Raw genomic sequence first — 19,281 nt, forward strand, 5'->3', positions numbered from 1 at the left:
ACAATACCTTAATCAAGGAACTACCAATGCAGATGAACAGTCAAACAGTAAACAGCAGCCTATCAAAGGACCTACAAAGGAGAAAACAATACCCTCACTAACTCTGACAGGTTAAGCTCTGTTTAGTACATTTACAGTATATAAACAGATATAAATGTTTATAAACAGATATTTATATAGTATATAAACACAGAGCAAAACCCTACTCCCTTCTAGCACTGAGGTTGTTACTTACCTGGGTGACGAAATGTCTGCAGGAAAATAACCAAGCTCATTTTGCACCATGAGTTCCACATTGACCCTTTGCTTTATCAGCTAGCTGTCAGTCTGATGAATTCAATGGGGAATTTGGAGGGAGGGCATTGCTGGTTTGTAAAGAGATGAATCAATGGCGTAGAGCCAGACTATCTTAAGGAATAATATCTCTCTTATGCAACTGGTCAATTTTATTTTAGTTTTCAGAAACTACTAAGTGCCTCCGATGAAGTGAGGCAAGGGAATATAAGGAGTAGGACTTTTTTTTTTTAATTGTAAGGCCTGGTTTATGTAATGCTTTCCCCAGAAAAGCATACCTGTTGCTCATCCAAAAATATGTTTTTGATACAAGGCAAAGATTTTCTTCTTCTTCCTAGCAATTTGGTAATTTTGTATTTCATTTTAAGTGGGTGCTGTATATTAGAATGAGGAATTTTATGAGACTGATGTCTTTGCTGTGAATTTTTAATTATGTTTTCTTGGTTTTTTTTATTTTCTGAACTTTTCAGTGCTTTTTGAAATTTAATAGTTTAAGAAACTTTGTCAGTCCTACCGAAGATTTCAGTCATTAGATGGATTGCAAGTATTACCAATAGTAAAAATAGAAAAGTACCCCATACTGCTGTCAGACTGATAGTTCTCATTAGCACCACATTCATTTTGAACATTCTATATTTGTGTCATTTGAGGCTCTATTTTTGGAAAGGTACTGTTGCAAGACAAGTCATTTTGTTTCAGAATTAGGACTGCATTGTGTGATTGGTGACATATAAATGAAATGGTAGCTTGAACATTTTAAAATGTACCAGGTTCACATTCTTTAAATAACTCCAGTATGAGAAAGATGTTAATGCTAAAGTACTGCCTTGTGTGTGGGATGCAAATTATATGCTGGAGTGTTATATAAAACTGATTCACATGAGTGGGCGAAAATCCTAGGAAAATCTGGAGCTCCAAATTAAAGGGAAACATAACTCTTCCTCTGTTACAGAATGTTCTGTAGTTAGAATGTGTAAGCACTGTTAATTAAAAAGTGAAGGATCCATTGATATTAAATCAAATTTGCTTTTGCTTTATTATTCTTTTTGTGTTTGCTTTTAATGTCTCTCTTAAACTGTCCTCAATTGTTAGGACCTCATATCAGAAAACATGGAAAGCTGATATATAAATGTTTTCAATTAATTATCATGCTGAACAAAATAAAATTCCATTTTTAAAAATGACAGCTTATTATTCATGTGCATTGTAAATGATGGTCCATCTTTTTATGTGTGCTTGTCTAAAGACTGGATCACCAATTTCTTAGGACAAAATCATGTCCCCTCTTAATTTGTGAAAACTGTATTGTGAATCATGGTTGATGGCAGTTCAGCTTTCATGAAACACAAGTCCTGAATAATCCTTTTCATGTGCATTCAGTTTGTGCAACATAATTTCTTATTTTGCAAAACAGCAGCTGTGTGTTTTCTTGTGCTATATTGCAAGTTGGCTTTTACAAACTTGGGGACTATGTATTTGCTTTAATTATCCTTTCCAAATAAACTATTAAAGTGAATGTGAGTAGACCAGAAGCTAGAATAATGGGCTGGAATTTGAGAAATGTATTTTCACATCTGTGTTTCCTTAATTGAGCAGAGTTCCAGTAAGTATCTCCATTTATTTTTAATGGTTTGGTAGAGATAAATATGATAAATTACAAAGATGGCCCTTTTTTCAGTTTAGAGAGAAACCAAGCTGTGTACATTCAACAACAAACATGAGCCTCCTTCGGTAATTTAGTGTCTTTAGAAATAGACCTATGCAGTTTAGAAACTTTATGCCTTTAATGTAAAAGTTTGAGACTTGAATGTATATAAGGGTTAGCATTTGTAGTTTCTTGACCAACAGTTTTGATTTGCTGAAAATATTGGGAATTGCAATCCCATCACATCTGGATGGCATGAGGTCAGAGATCTGGCCCAAGGGAGAGTTAATAAACTCAATGGTTCTCAGTGCAAAAACCAACGTTGCTGGCTGTGGAATTCTGGGAGTTGAAGTCCACATGCCTTAAAATTGTCAAGGTTGAGAAACACTGGTATAAAGACAATAAGGACTATAAAGTAGAATACAACTGTTTGTCTTTTACATTTGTGCATACTTTCATTACATCTGTATTCCACAAATCAATGTGTTCAACTTGTTACTGTAATATCATTACTCTTTCTGGAAAATGAAACAATATTTTAGGTATATAATATATCTTGTTGTGGCATGTGACTTCAGTATGAGCCTCCTTTCATTCCCCCCCCCCCCAGGGCTACCATTTAAGAATATAGAGATAAAGGGAGTAAAATACTTTCTCAGAAATTAGTTTCAGTACGAGTTAGTGTGCATAGTGATGAAAATGTAGAGCTAAGAGCTGGGCTTTTGGATTTAAATCAGAAAGAGTCTTTGGAGATTCCAAGGGCCATTTACTGTCTCTGAGCATTATCAATCCCATATAATGGTTGCTATAGAACAGGGGTGTCAAACTCAATTTCACTGAGGGTCGCATTAGCATTGCAGTTGCCCTCGGGGGGGGGGCGGGGTGTATGGCCAGGGTGGGTGCAGCCTACTGGGTGGGCATGGATCAAATGGTTGTGGCCTACTGGATGGGATGGCCAGCTCTACATTGTTTGTGTCAAGGGTGCCTGTGGGGGCCTGGGCAAGAGTGGGACAGATCTGAGGGTTTCTGGCAGAAGTGGGTGGGACTGGGGCAAGCGCCAAGGCATGGTCCATTTCTTCATTCCTCACAAAGGGTGACACCTCCCCAGCATGCACTCAGGGGGTGGGGGCGATGCGGCAGGGACTGGTTCCTCGCTGTTTCCAGATGGCCTTGTGGAGCTAAGACTGAATGCGTTTCAGCATAGATGGCCACCACAAAATTGATCATTGGCTCCTGGCCGGCCAGGGCCAAGGCAGCATGGGCCGTTCCCTCACTGTTTCCAGGAGGGCTTCGCGGGCCACATGAAACCACTCCGCGGGCTGTATCCGGCCCCCAGTCCTTGTGTTTGACATGTCGGCTATAGAAAGTATTGGCAGAAGGAATACTATGCTTGCTACCTTGAGATGTGGCATGATATAGATCTTAATAATGATAATGGATCTTAATAATGAGATAAAGGTGCATGTCAATATTGCAATCTATTTTTTTCTTTTAATGACCCTGTAATCCCTTGCATCAGGGTGGAGTCGGGGTGACTGAATGGAGCTGAGCATTTACTGGCCGGATGCCCTTCCTGACGCCTACACAGAGTTTGCAGCAGATATTTTCTCTTTGCGCCCAGAGAGAGAAATATCTGCCACTACCAAGGATTGAACTCACAGCCTCCTGATTGTGAGGCAAGAGCTTCACCTTTGGGCCAACACGTTGCTCCAATATTACAACCTTATAACATTGTATTAAATATCAAGATATAAAAAATATTGAGACTCTAGAAAGAGCGCAGAGAAGAGCAACAAAGATGATTGGGGCTAAATCATCTAAACATATAAAAGCTAAAACATATAAAGTACAGTTGCAGGAATTGGGCATGTCTAGTTTAATGAAAAGAAAGACTAGCGGTGACATGATAGCAGTATTCCAATATTTAAGGGGCTGCCACAAGGAAGAGGGAGTCAATCTTCTCCAAAGCACTTGAAGGCAGAACAAGGAGCAATGGATGGAAGCTAATCAAGGAGAGAACCAACCTAGAACTAAGGAGAAATTTCCTGACAGTTAGAACAATTAATCAGTGAGACCAGTTGCCTCCAGAAATTGTGGGTGCTCCAACACTGGAGATTTTTAAAAAGAGATTGGACACCCATTTGTCTGAAATGGTATAGGGTTTGAAGGGTACCTTCACATTAACTGTGTGAACAGGAAAAACAGGCATCTGGTTTAACCATTTGAAGAGAGATGGTTTGTGTGCACTCCTTTGCATTCTGAAGGACCTTTTTGAAGGATTTGCACAGCACTAGCAACTGCTTTCCATACTGTTAATTGGGTTTCTAAAAGAACAAGAATAATTGGACATGTAAGCTAGATTGAGATCCATGTATTTTTAAGTTTTAGAATCAACAAGAAGTCAAAGTAGCATCATATTTAGATTTTTATTTGTATTTATTTTATTTCTGTAGCTCCCCATCTCACAACTGAGTCTGGGCAGCATACATCATAAAACAAAAAAGCAATTAAAACAGTGCAAAATAAATATAGATGGCACCAAGTAAAACTGTTACTATGGAAATTAATACAGCCATACAATATGACTCTATTAACACACTCTTAACGGACTCAGGGGGTCCTAAGCCCAAGCACTCAACTAAATCTTCACAATCTTGTGAAAAGTCCACAGGGTCAGGGTAATCCTGATATCTGAAGAGAGAATATTCCAGAAGGCAGGAGCTATAGCAGAGAAGGCAAAACTCCTAGTTCTTGCTAGCTGACCTTCCTTCGCTGACGGGACCCACAATATGCACAACCACAAATTGGATGGGTAGAAACAACTGGAAGAAGACAGTCCCTTAAGTAACCCAGCCCCAAACCATCAAGGGCTTTAAAGCTGACAGCCAGCACTTTGAATTGCACTCAGAAACACACTGGCAACCAATGCAGCTCACAAAGCCATGGTGTTACTTGTGAAGAATACCTGGCACTCTTTAACTACACATGTAGCCACATTCTGCGCCAGCTGAACCTCTGAATGCTCTTCAAGGGAAGCCCCATGTAGAGTGTATTGCAGTACAGATAAGAGCTCACAAAGGCATGAGTAACGGTGAACAAAACCTATTTTGTTTTGTTTTGCAAATAGGTACAACCTGCACACCACCCCAAGGTGTGTAAAGACCCACCTGTCCATGATTGCCACTTTCTTGTGTAGTCTCTGGATGACTCCCAGATTGCCCACTGGGTCTTAGTGAGACAGTGCAGTGACACTGTATCCAGGATTAGTCGTGGGAAAACCTTATCATCAGGAGGCTCAAATACCCAAAGCCATTGTTTTTAAATTGTGTCGGTTGCAAGCAAACTATTCATCTTTTGTTTTCAGTCTTTTCATCCAGGAGGATAGAAGTATTAGCATTTTAATATATTCTAGTATGCCGAACCTTGATTAATGTTCTCTTTTGGCACATTTGTTTGTTCTAACTGGGTTTATAGCTGGAAATGAAATGCCTCAAATCTGAAATTAGAGTTCTTGATATAGTTGTCACATAGCTGGGACAGATGGTATGCAAATTATCTATTCTCAATTGGGTAACTATCAGTTAAAAGGAAATGACTAATTGAACTTCGAAGACAAGATGTCCTGCTCATAGCAGTCAAAACATATGACAGAAGTTATTTTTGAATCTCCATAAAAAAGAAAAAAGAAAAATCTGAACTGTTTCTTTTGCTTCATATAACCTTTCTGATTGTGTAGGTAGTTTGCTTTTATATGATTAATAAAGGAGACACTGGCCAAAATCTTTTCTAAAGCTTCAGATGACAGATTATATTATTAATAAAGATAAGGAATTTAAAATGAGGCACAGCCTCTATAAAAACACATATAATAAAAAATCAGCTCTCTGCTACAGGTAGTCCTCAATTTACAACAGTTCACTTAATGACCGAAGTTACAACGGCACTGAAATAAATGACATGACCATTTTTAAGATTGATGACCATTGCAGTATCCGCATGGTCTCGTGATTTATATTCGGATGCTTGACAACTGACTCACATTTATGATGGTTGCAGTGTCCCGGGGTCATGTGATCACCTTGTGCAACTTTCTGACAAGCAAAGTCAATGGGGAGGCCAGATTTACTTAACAACCATGTTACTAATTTAACAACTGCAGTGATTCACTTAACAAATATGGCAAGGAAAGTTGTAAAATGGAACAAAATTCATTTAACAAATTTTTGACTTAGCAACATAAATTTTGGGCTCAAGTTGAGGACTACCTGTATTAAAATACAACAGCAATGTAAATCTTGCTCTAATAAATTTCTAGGTTCTTTTCTTATACTTGTTAACATTTACTTCCTGCTTTAAACCTTATAGTTAATTTCTTTATCATCTGAAGTTTCTTCAGTGTTTATCCATGGAATTTGAACCAACCACAGACCTAGAAATACAGCCTTTTGAAAATTCTATTTCATTTACACGTATCTATCTCCTTCTTTCAGACATACGTTAGGAAGCTTGCCCAAGTAGTACTTCTGTACTTCTGTGTTAAAGCCTTCAAGTTTGCCCATTTTCCTTTTGGCCCCTGACTTTCATTATCCTTGACTACCCGTAGTTGCAAATAGGAGCTCCCAGTTTTCTTGTCTAACTTGCCTCCCATCCATCCCTTTGCTTTCATTCTCAGCCATATCACTTACCTTTTCCATTTCACCAACTTCCACTGCATCATCCTGTTTCTATTTGAGGGCTCTCCCATTTTTAAAATTGCATTCTTTCAAGAAAAAACCAGTTTTCCTTTTGATTAAATACAGTTTTTCAATTATTTAAAAAAAACCTATTTTGGATTGTTGTTTAATGTAGATCTGTGTTTGATCTTCATAAATGAAAAGCTGTTCTACCTAAACATTATGTAATTTCAGAATTACTTAGTTAAAAGTATTACATATTTAGTCCAACCTTTCTGCATAATCCCTTCAGTTTTATCTCTCAACAATTCAGAGTGAATGGATTCAAGCCTAAACAGGGTACTCATTAAAATTCAGAACTAAAGCTTGGCCATCACAGCTTCATATATTAAAAAAAAAAAAAGCTAGACGATACAGAATTTTGAATTAAGTTTTGAAATGTGATCAAGCGGGAGATGCCAATGGAACTCAGTATGTATGAGGAAATATTCTTCATTTTCAAATAAAAATTGACTTGCAGCTTAGTTAAGGAATGACTTTGGATTTGGAGAGACACAAATCTAAAGCCAGTTTAGGCAAAAAGATTGCTTGCATCAGTCTTTAAGTCTTGGGGAAATCTTTTATTAAGCCATGTTAGAAAGAAATTGCTTCCTGATAATTAATTTGCAATTTAAATAATGCTTTGTTTTGGTTTTTTCCTAATTTGTTTTATTCTTCTCTTAGGTGTATGATTGCTGATGAGGTAAGCGACTCTCTTCTCTCTCCCTTCCTCCTCCTTTCTCTCTTATTTAAATACTTGTTTCTTGATTGTTTCAAACACATGATAGTTGAGCATAGTTTTCTTAACATTTATGTACATCTGTCAGGAATTTTTGTGACTCTGGGTATCAGATTTGTTTGTTGCTTTGGGGCTTTCCTGTCATTTTCTAATTTTCAGCAGGAATGCTAGGAAGCAAAGGGAAGCAGATTTTTCTTTTTTCCTGAAATTATTCTGAACAGGGCTGTTGGATGGGAAGCCTTATCCCTTTTCTCCAGGTGATCCCTTCCAAGATAAGTGGACTCTCCTTAATATGTGATCTGTTTATTGTAAAAGCCAATAAAAAAATAGAAGATACTTAGTGGGCGTTTTTTTAAACTAAAAAAAAAGAAATCTAGACATTATCTACCGTGTTTCCGCAAAAATAAGACTTACCATAAATGCCGGCGTACAAGGCGACCCGGCGTATAAGACGACCCCCGTCTTTATAGCCGGGCCACATTCCTAGAACGTCGTCTTATACGCCAGAAACTACCAGTATTTCCGGCGTATAAGACGACTCGGCGTATAAGATGACCCCCGTCTTTGGCGCTGATTTCAGCGCTCGCGGAAGTCGCCTTATACGCCGGCATTTACGGTACCTTGAAAATAAGCCCTAGCTTGATTTTTTTGGGGGGTGGGCCTAATATAACCCCTCCCCCCAAAATAAGCCCTAGTTTTAGGGCGAGGTGCACACCTAAAAATCAAACTGGAGTGGGGGTGTGGAGCTACACCAAGTGCCCCGCACCCGTTTACTGTTGCAGCCAACACCTGCCTTGCCTCGCCAGCCCACTTTTTCTGTGATGGCACGCAACAGCTCTCACAGGAGCATCACGCTGGCCTCCATTTCGCTGTCAGGGGCCTTCACGAAATGCCTCTGCAGCCGAGAACCAACTCCAGATTGATGTGCACAGTGCCCCTGGCCTGCAGGAGGTGCCGCACACATCAATCCAGAGCTCGGTTCTCAGCTGCAAAGGCATTTCCTGAAGGCTCCTGATGGCGAAATGGAAGCTGGGGGCGATGCGAGCAGTGGCGAGTGGCCGCAGAAGAAGAGGTCTGACTGGATGGGACTGTTGGTGCTGCCGCAGCGAAGTAAGACTGTGGAAAAGACATCACCCGAAAATAAGACCTGGTGCCTCTTTTGGAGGCCATTTTTTTTAAAAAAACAAGACCAGGTCTTATTTTGGGGAAAACACTGTATATGCGATCTAGATTAATATATGTATTTGTTTCCTCCAAAGAAAGATGCACATACTCTATAAAAGTTGCAGTAATAAAAATACATCTTTAATATCAGTGTTGAAAATGTAGAAGAATGTAATTAAAAGTAATATGAAGCATTCTTAGTTTTCTTGAAAGGTAAATCTGGATGCCTTGTAAATACAGAATAATTGGAGGGGGTTGTTGATGATCATTTTTATTATATCAAGAAAATGTAGCAGAATGCTGTGGATGAAGTGGTATGTGGTTATTAAGCCATTCTCACAGTAACGTTTGCTGGCCCTGTAGTATTAGTGTTACCTTTTCACAACAATGTGAAGTCACAACTGCCAGTTCTTTAGCTGGTGTTGGCCTTCATAGGTGTTGGCATCAAGTTATTCCCAAGAACTTAGGATGCTGTACTATATTGGGGTAGTATATGTGCAGATGTAAGCAGTATGGCCTTTTGCAATTACTGATGGAAATTTTGTCAATGTGCATATTTTCTAAGTACCATCCAACATTTAGTGTATCCATTATTATTAGTAAGCTATACACCAAAATGTGAAATCACAGTTCCATAAAACAAGGTATAATGGAGGGGAAGTGCCCATTCTGCTGGAATATACTGAACAGAATGGGAGAAAGTTTCTCAGATGTACAAATCCTATGTCATACAGAGGTTTACCGATTTAATCAGCATCTTGAATTGCACTCAGAAGCTGACTGACAGCTAACGCAACTCCTGCAACTGTGGTAAGATACGGGCATACCAAAAGGCACATCTGTGCCATTGCATTTTGAACCAGCTGTTGTTTCTGGGTAGTCTTCAAAGGCATTTAGAGTGCTTTGCAATAATCCAATCATGAAGTGACCAGGGCATCAGTAACTGTCTGAAAGGCCTCCTGATCAAAGAAAGGGTGTAGCTGATGCAGAAAATAAAACTGTGCAAAGGGCCTTCTCTCTGCTCTAGTATAATAAGATGGGATATAGAGTACAGATAGTCCTCAAGTTATGATAGTAATTGGAACTGAAATTTCCATTCCTAAGTGATGCAGTCATAAAGCACAATGCCACATAGCCACATACTGTAATTTAATGATGACAATCCCATCAGTCTTCATTGCCATTGTTAACCAAATCCCTCCAGTTGTTAGGCATTCCTACCTTGGTCCCTACCAGTCCTGTGCCTCAATAAGAGTCTGCCTCCTTTTCAACTCCCCCCACCTGACCATCATGCCCCCATCTGGGCCCTTTTGCACATCAACACTTTGGCACCAAAGATGGGGGCTGAAATAGGAGCTTGGCACCTTCAGATTCAGCTATTTGCCATCACCTCTGGCCCTTTACTTCAATGCCAGTATCAAGGAGTGCCTCCTCAAGCACACAACCACACTCATCTTGTGCTCTGCAGGCTCTCATTCACCCAGCTGACTTTCGCTATCTTCCTCTTGTTGCTGACAAGGTGTGCCCGGTCTGGCACAATGTGAGGCAACTGTATTCTTCCTGATGCGGCTCATTCCTTCTCCAAATAGTGTGCCCTGTTCTCACAAGCCTTCAGAAAGCTTCTGAGGCTTTCCAAAGCATCAAGAGATCAGCCCTTACTATTTGGAGAAGAGTCCAGGTGGCTTTGGCAAAAAGTGCTACTTTTTAGCAGCGGCGCTGGGGCCGAAGTAGAGGCTAGAGCTGAGGTTGCTGAAGGCCTCGGGCCTCTATTTCAGCCCCAGCACTGCTGACCCCACTGAGGGGAGTCGTTTGGTGGCTGAGTCATGTCCGACACTTTGCAATCCTATGAACCCGATCATGCCAGCGCCCCCCCCCCATCTTCCACTATCTCCTGGAGTTTGCCTAAATTCATGTTCATTATGTCTATGATACTATCTAACCATCTCATCCTCTGTCTTTTCTTTTTGCCTTCAATCTTTCCCAACATCAAGAGTCTTTTCCAAGGAGTCCTCCCTTCTCATGAGGTGGCCAAAGTAGTCAAGGTAGTCCCCGACTTATGGCAGTTCATTTAAAGTTACAACAGCAGTGAAAAAAATTAGTTATGACTGTTTTTGACACTTATATGACTGTTGCAGCATCCCCATGGTCATGTGATCAAAATTCAGGAGCTTGGCAACCGACTCATACTTATGACGGTTGCAGAGTCCTGGGATCATGTTTTTTGCAACCTTCTGATAAGCAAAGTCAATGGGGAAGCCAGATTCACTTAATAACCGGATCACTAACCTAACAACTGTAGTGATTCACTTAACAACTGTGGCAAGAAAGGTCATAAAATGGGGCAAAATTCACTTAACAAGTGTCTCACTTAGCAACAAAAATTTTGGGCTCAGTTGTGGTCCTAAGGCAAGGACTTCCTGTATTTGAGCTTTCAGCTTCAGTATCTGTCCTTTCAAGGAACAGTCAGGGTTGATTTCCTTCAACATTGACTGAGCCAATCTCCTTGCAGTCCAAGGGACTCTCAAGAGGCTTCTCCAGCATTACAAGAGTGGCAAAAAGGGCAGAGATGGGGCAGAAGGAGATGAAAAGGTGGAGGGAGTTTCTTCCCTCCCTTTATAAGCCTGGGCAGGTTGCCAAGTGCCCAAATGTTGATCATGTAACTGCTGGGGCATCAGAATGGATGTAACTTTGGAGAGCAGCATAAGTACCAAGCAAAGGTCAGCCCCTTTTTCAGAGAGAGATGGTATGAAAAGACAGACTGCATGTGGAGATTATAAACCTGCCTTCCTTTCCCTCCCTTTTTGGCCTTCCTTCATTGTCAGGATGACTCAGTTGCCTTCAGACAACAGTGTTAGACAAGTGGGGAAGCAGAAGACAGGACAAAATGGCTGCCTGGGAGCTCTATAGCCACAGGTCTTGTGAAGAATAGGCTGAATCAAGAAACCTCAAAGCCCAGGAATAAACGTACCAAGTAAAACTAAAGGATAGATGAGGAGAAAGGCTTCCCCCCCCCCTTTTCCCAGACCTAAAGTGTAGGAGAAGTTATTCTAGATGTGTCCCTCAGCTAGAGGCAAACTTTGGGAGAGGAGAGGAGCCAGGAAGCCCAGCCAGGAACACACAGCAGGAGACAAAAGTCAAGACTTTGACAGAACAGAAATAGAAAGCAGACGCCAGAATCAGAAGACAGATTGAACTATGTGGAAAAGATATAGCGCTATAGAGAGTAACCATAGAGATATACAGGGTTGTTCTATGATTGAACCACATTTTTTAATTAACACATGGAAGAAAGACTACTTAAATAAGATCATTCTTCCTATTTACTTTTGTGAGCAGCATGCCTTAAGTTTGCGAGCTGCAAAATAACTTCTTGCCTTAACCCCAGTTAATCAGTTAAATAATTATGTCTTGGTTTTGCTTTAACTTGGCGCCCTATATTTGCTAGACCGTGGTTGTCCAAATTTTTGGCTTGCCTGGGCAACACTGAGTGAAGGGGAATTGTCTTGGGCCCCATATAAAATATATAATATGGTTAATGTACATAAATAACAAGCTTCCTTTATTTTTTTATATTTTTTATTATCTTGTAATAATAGCTGCATCACTAGCTGCAAGGGCCATATGTGGGCCACCATGGATACGTCTGTGCTAGATGCTTAACAGTGAAGCTAGTTCTTATCAATATGTAACTTTCCTGTATTAATATCTAATACTAAGCAAACCTGGGGCAGAGTGGGAGGGAGAGAGGTTGAGGGGCTATAAAATTTGCCCAGTGAAAGCAATCCCCTTATGAGCAGATGCCATGATATTTTCTCCTCACTGGTGCTTTGGCTCACCATGACCTATCAAGGAGGAATCTCTCTGATGCTGTAAGAATTGTATTTGAATTGTCTTAATCTATCAATGCCTTAATCATTCTTGATTGATTATACTGAACTATACAGTTCTACTGAAATATATAGTTCAGTATCACCTGCAAATGTTAAAGCCAGCAATAAGGTCTTAAGACAAAAGATATATAGAGGACACCAATAAACATATAAAGGTCGTTACGATTGTATTAAAAAAAAGTGACCAATGCACTTATGACTGTCATCCCCATGGTTACATTGGTTGCTTGGCAACTATTGCACATCTAATGACAGTCACAATGATCTGCAGTCGTGTGATCGCCATTGTGACCTTTGCAACCTGCTTCCAGCAAGCAAAGTCAATTGGGATGCTGGCAGGAGTTTGAAAATCACAGTTTCACGATGTCTTGCTTAAGGACCACGAGTGATTCTCTTAACAGGTGCAACTGAGACTGCTGTTGCAGGGAGATTATGTGATATTTTGCTTAGCAACCACTTTGCTTAGCAATGGAATTATGGATCTGAATTAGAGTTGCTAAGTGAGGACTACCTGTTTATTAAAGATATAGAATAGGAAGATATGAAAATATGGTAAAACTGGACTAAAGAATATAGTCTAGATAACAGCTTTTAGAAAATAATTAAAATAAAATATAATTCTAATTATAAGATACTGGTTTCTGATATAGTTGAAGGCACTTATAATTTCCTCTTTTTTGTAAGTTGTCCTTGTTTAGTAAAATAAAAGTCTCCCCCAGCCATTAAAGGGAGATACAAGAAAATCCAGTTTCCAGTGCTTTGTGTCTTTATTGAATCTGGGCCAGTCTGGTTATTTTTGGTTCAAAAATGCCTTAAACTCAAGTTAAATTCTGAAATCCTTTCCAAAACTTATCTTACTATTAATAATAGTAGTGCAGTGATTCTCAACCTTTCTAATGCCGTGACCCCATAATACAATTCCCCATGTTGTGGTGACCCCCAAGTGGGTGTGGCCACCAATAAGAGGGAGTAGGATAGCTAGGGAAAAAGGAAAAAAATGGCGGACAGCATGGTTTGGTGACCCCCATGAAATGGTCATTCGACCCCAAATGGGGTCCCGACCCACAGGTTGAGAACCACTGTAGTAGTGCCTGCCCAGAGTATTTTGGACTGAGGTTGCTATAACAAATTTAATAAATTAACAACAATAATGTGATAATTTAGGCCTGGGCAGTTCTTGAGGCACCTAAGGTGGCCCACGTTACACCGTTCTGTGAACTGCATTGGTTGCCTGTTTGCTTCTGGGCAAAGTTCAAGGTGTTGGTTATTACTTTAATGCCCGTCATGGCATGGATCCAGTTATCTGAAGAACTGTCTCACTCCAGTGGGATTGGCCCATCCCACCCTTACTGGCAGAGAGGGCATATTACAGACCCTGTCAGTCAAGGAATTTCAGCTGATGGGGTTCAGTAAAAGAGCCTTTTCTGTCATGGCTCCTGTCCTTTGGACCTCTGCACCCACCCTTTTGACCTTCCGTAAGGGCCTGAAGTTGGCCTGGCTCTGCCGGTTGGTCTGGGACCCCAGTATGCCATTCTGAAGGTGGCTGTTGGATTAGGAAAGACTACACTCCTCCCTGTGTACTTTGTGTTCCTCTCCTCCCTATCTTTTAGCAGTATTTATTATTGTTGTTATTTTTTTGTGTAGTAATTATAATGATTGTAAGCCATCCAGAGTCTTCACCGGACAAGATGGGCAGCACATAAATTAAATAAATAAATAAATTGTAGAAGAATGGGCATCTTGCTTGCTTAATAATTTTGATGCCTCCAGCTGAATGCACACTTATTTTGTTGATTTTGTTAGCTATACATATTGTTTAAGGAATGGTCCATTTCACTGGAGAAATATTCATGAATATATTCATTATCACCTTTACAATTACACTGATTTAGTTTTAGAGAAATAGTGTGAACTCTATTTATAACTGAATATATGTGTGCAGTCTTTTAATTACACACTAGCTTATATTTATTTATTTATAATTTATACATTTATTTATAACCTATATATTTATTGATAACTTGCAGGACTGGAAACTGGTTGAGCAACAATAAACAAAGAGTAGAAATGGGTAATTTTTACAATGAAGGGAGATAAGAAGTGTGGCCCTTCAAGGATCTGATTTGGGTTCATTGCTATTTTACTAGTTGGTAAACAGCTTAAAGTTAGGCGTATCAAGTGAGGGTGCCAAATTTGCAGATGACACAAAATTATTGAAGATGGTGAAAACACAATGGTTCAGTATAAAACTCCAAAAGAGTGTCCCAGGCTTAATGGCAAGACTGCTAAGTGACAGGTGTCATTTTGGTTATTCACACATACAAGTAGAAAAGGTGATTACTTCATCAATAGTTAATACTGATAGGTTTGGTCAGCTACTGTTGCACATGTAACAACCCTAGTATATCTATATCTAGTTATACCTTTAGATCAGGGGTTCCCAACTAGGGGTGCTCGCACCCCTGGGGGTGCAAGACGATATTCCAGGGGGTGCAAAAACTTGGGTTTTCAAAATTATAGTGCATATGCATAATTTGTTACCGTTACTTTGAACTTTTGCAAGGGGTGCAAGAATATATCAGAAGCGTTCTAGGGGTACGGGGTATAGAAAAGGTTGGGAGACACTGCTTTAGATGAAGAGCTATCATGAAGAATTTATTTTTCTCCTTTCAATTGATTGCATTTTAGATGGGTTTGGGGAAGACTATCCAAGCAATAGCTGTATCATACTATTATAAAAATGAATGGCCTCTCTTAATAGTGGTGCCCTCATCCCTGAGGTACCCTTGGGTTGATGAAATGGAAAAATGGATTCCAGAACTCCGTCCAGAGGATATCATTGTCATACAAAATAAAACTGACATTTGGTGAGTGATATATTAGCAGTGGCATTATTTTTGAAGTGGGTACCAGATGGTTTAATCTCCTTTCTTGTTAGACAGGACATGGTATGTACAATCTCAGCTCTTTAGCAGAAAATGGGGGGAAAAAGACATTTGTTTTGAAGATTTGGAATTAATAAACTGCTTTCAAATTCTGGAGCACTAATACAAAAACAACATAAGTTGGAAGACAGAATAAGAGCTGTAATATTTTTTTTCCTTTACTTATTTTTTGAGGTCCTAATTTGGGTTACATCATACAGTTTGCTAATCTGAATATTTTGTCTTGAATTTTTAAAATTAGCCAGACAGCCTATGGCATGAAATGATCCAAAAAAGCAAGTTGAAAAGCATTCCTTGTCAGTAGTGATAGTTATTATATGAAAGGAGGAAGACAGGAGGGTCTCTTTTGTGTGATTGGTATTAATTATATCTTGCGGTTAAAAAACCCTTTACAATACTTGCTTTCCTCCCTTACTATATTGCTCTTCAAAGACTTAAAAGGCCTGGGAAATGCTTTGTCTTAGAGTGCATGCTGTTGTAGGTAATGGGTTGAAGGCTCCGGTTTCTACAAACACACAATGAGTTTCTTTGCTTCCCAAATCAGGGTGCTGTATTTTAAATATTTGGATTCTAGCCATCCCTTTGGGACCACCAGCACATGGGGGGAAGCTGATGCAGCACTGTCCTAGACACTGCTGCCCTCTGAGTTTTCCAGTTAACATCAACTCTCATGGCTTCGGCTACCCACATGTAATCTAGAGACTTTGCAATCTCACTGGCTAAAATAAGTGTTTTTTTTACTATTTAAAAATGGCTCTTTATGATGATCACCTGGGTAACTATTTATTCTGTTCATCATAGGATGAAAGGATATAATTTACTAAGTTTTGTTTTAAAGAAATTATTGGGATATTTGAAACAAGATGCTTTTGAACAAATCTCTCAGTTCATCTTATGCCTTAGAAGCAACCACTCCTAAGCTTAAAGAGATTAATAATATTGGTCATTTAAAAAGCCTTTGGAAAAAAGTACTCGTCCCTTAAGATTTTTAATAGCAACTTTGTTCTTTATATTTGTAAATTTTCTGAAGCCCTTTGAGTTGATGGTCTAACTATGTTTAAATATAAATGAAATTATGCATGAGGCACACATTCAAGCAATAGGTAGTTATGGATTAATTTGAATATAGTTTAGTCACTATTTTTTTTTTCATTTTCTAGGCAAATACCTAAAAGCAAAGTGACTGTCCTAGGTTATGGCCTGTTAACTTCAGATGCTCATGTTTTAACAGAAACGTTACGCAAACAGAAGTTCAAAGTAGTAATAATCGATGAGTCTCATTACATGAAATCCAGGAATGCAACTCGTAGCAAGATTTTGCTGCCTATTGTACAGAATGCTATTCGAGCTATTCTCCTCACTGGAACTCCTGCCTTAGGAAGACCTGAAGAGGTTCTGAAAATCATTTTAAGTTTCAAAACCTATGAAATGCATGCCATGATGAAACAGTTATGGGTGGGTGAGGACGTGCTTTGGGCCTACAGAGTTCTCCATCCCTTGCATGTTCAAATGCCCTTTCTCACTCTGATGGGTGGTAAACATAGGGTTGTTATTTCAGATGTCTGATTTCTAATAATGGTCTGTTCCAATCATAATTACTGTATATGTCTTGACAACCCAGAGTTGATGCATGCTGGAAAGTGATGGGGGAAAAAATTAGAGGAGGGAAGAATGGAGAAGTCTGATTTAATTTGAATTGTTAAAATGAGTTTTTTTTTTTTTTTTTTTTTTTTACTAAAATGCAACTTCAATAAAGCACCTTAGTACTTGCACCGGTGACATTACTGATGCTGTTTGGGAAGGACCGTTGATTTTATCTCAATAATATGTTGTGCTGATTAAAGCCCCAATAAGAGATGGGCTGGACTTAAGATGGGCTTCATTTAGGATTTCTGACTTAATGGGCATTTTAAAAAAACATTATTGTATTTCAACAGCTTTTCATGCAACTTGAAGCACTTTGTCCACAGAAATTTGGCACATGGACTGAGTATGCAAAAAAATACTGCAATGCACATGTCAGGTAATGACTTCTTCACCCTTTTATACATAGATGTATTATCCATAGATGTATTCATGGTGTGTGGTGCTAATTTGGTATAATGGTTAAGACATAAGACTAGAAACCAGGAGATTTGAATTCTGCTCCCACCTTAGACATAAAGCCAATGGAATGAACTTGGGCCAGCACTTTCTCTTAACTTTAAGAAGGAAGCAGTGGCAACCATTTCTGAAAAATCTTGCCAGGGAAACTTCAGCGATTCGTTCAGGCAATCTCTGAGAATCAGACATGAATGGAAGGGGGGTGGGGGAAATCACAATGTAATCTTGTAGACTGAAGTTAGTTCCAGGATGCAATAATTGGAAGAACAATATTTATTGTACTTTTTTTATAACAGTAAACATTACTTGTTATCAGAGGTGAGGAAATAACTGAACTGTTGCAAACTTAGCTAAAGAAGTTTATTTTTATTACTAGGTAATAGTAGACAATTTTTAGTTAATTCATTGCATAACTTCATAGTGCAAAATGCCCTTATGTAAATCTAAACTTTGCAAAACAAAATTTCTCCCTTATCTCTCATAACTCACACAGTGTTCATCTTGGATGGGACCTCTGGATATGTGGTTTGGGGTTTTATTGTGGTAGCGGTGGCTTGGAAACATTATCTCCATGATTATTTCCAAATAGTCCTATGTCAATGCATTGGTTCATCACATATTCTACTGCAGTGGTCCCCAACCTTTGCAGCTTGGCAGCCCGGCCGGGGGAGGGAGAGAGGAACCAGGCTGTGGGAGCATCAGCCTGGCGGCATGCACATAACTCAACTCATGCGAGTGTTGGGCCGGCGCACATGCGCATGTGCGCACAACTCAACTTGAGCTGCACACTGACCTGACACTTGTGTGACCTGACTGTCACACAGCCCACTTGCAAATAGGCCACGGCCTGGAAGTGAGCTGCAGCCCAGAGGTTGGGTACCCCTGTTCTATTGCTTTGATCTGAGTCATAGAACTGTCAGACACCATCAGACATGAGACTTTCTGAACTGTCTTAGCTTTATTACCATTAGAAACAACATATATAGGCAAAACAAACATATTTGAATTTACTATATTAAATTATAACTTTTCTATATAGGTTAAATGTGAATCATGACATAATGATTTTTAAGTTTTGGATGAATGCCGTCAAGTATATTATATTTTCCTCCTTTGGAAAGAAATAGTTTTACTTTGCTCATATGAACGTATATGTTGAATTTAATAAGAAATAAATGTTATGATATTTTAAATTAGCTGTTCTATTTTTATTGTTCTTGTTCCAGATATTTTGGTAAAAGACAACAGTGGGACTGCAGAGGAGCTTCAAACTTAGATGAGCTGCATGAATTACTAAGCAACGTGATGATTAGGCGAATGAAAAGTGAAGTTTTAACACAATTGCCACCTAAAATTAGGCAGCGGATACCTTTTGATCTTCCTAAAACTATTGTTAAAGTAAGGTGATATTAGTATGCTGAGAAATATGTCAATCATGATCTATTTTCATAGGTATAATGACTTTGAGAAGTATACAGAAGCCTGGCCATGTTCCAAAAGTTATCACTGAGTGTTTCGCTATTATAGTGAACCTAACTTGTTCATTGTAAAATAAAATGTCATACAGGGTAAATAGAACATTATTCTGACTTAATAGAAACATCTAAGTTGGCAGTGGACCATTATTTTGTGGTGGAAACTGATAAATAGAGTGCTGAAGATACATATAATGTGGATTTAAGGATTGAGGCTCTGCTTTGAATAGTGTAGTAAATACGCATTTTCTCAGGATAATCTGGCAGCTGAAAATGCAGTTATGTAATTTCAGGAATTTTTGGGCAGGTGCTAG

General features: G+C 39.2%; 1 protein-coding gene across 2 annotated transcripts in view; it reads left to right on the forward strand.

The window, feature by feature from the left end:
- Positions 1-19,281, forward strand: part of ZRANB3 (zinc finger RANBP2-type containing 3) — a 66,181-nt gene that overhangs the window by 12,795 nt on the left and 34,105 nt on the right. The window contains exons 3-7 of one of the 2 annotated variants that reach the window (XM_039342362.1): positions 7,336-7,354; positions 15,133-15,311; positions 16,550-16,781; positions 17,327-17,412; positions 18,719-18,890. In XM_039342362.1, the coding sequence (XP_039198296.1) occupies positions 7,336-7,354; positions 15,133-15,311; positions 16,550-16,781; positions 17,327-17,412; positions 18,719-18,890 (688 nt within the window). The remainder of the gene's footprint in view (positions 1-7,335; positions 7,355-15,132; positions 15,312-16,549; positions 16,782-17,326; positions 17,413-18,718; positions 18,891-19,281) is intronic. The other variant, XM_039342363.1, reaches the window with a different exon arrangement.

This window comes from Crotalus tigris, unplaced genomic scaffold, assembly GCF_016545835.1.
Source record: "Crotalus tigris isolate CLP2741 ecotype Arizona unplaced genomic scaffold, ASM1654583v1 scf7180000017790.654992, whole genome shotgun sequence".
NCBI classification, from domain to species: Eukaryota; Metazoa; Chordata; class Lepidosauria; order Squamata; family Viperidae; genus Crotalus; species Crotalus tigris.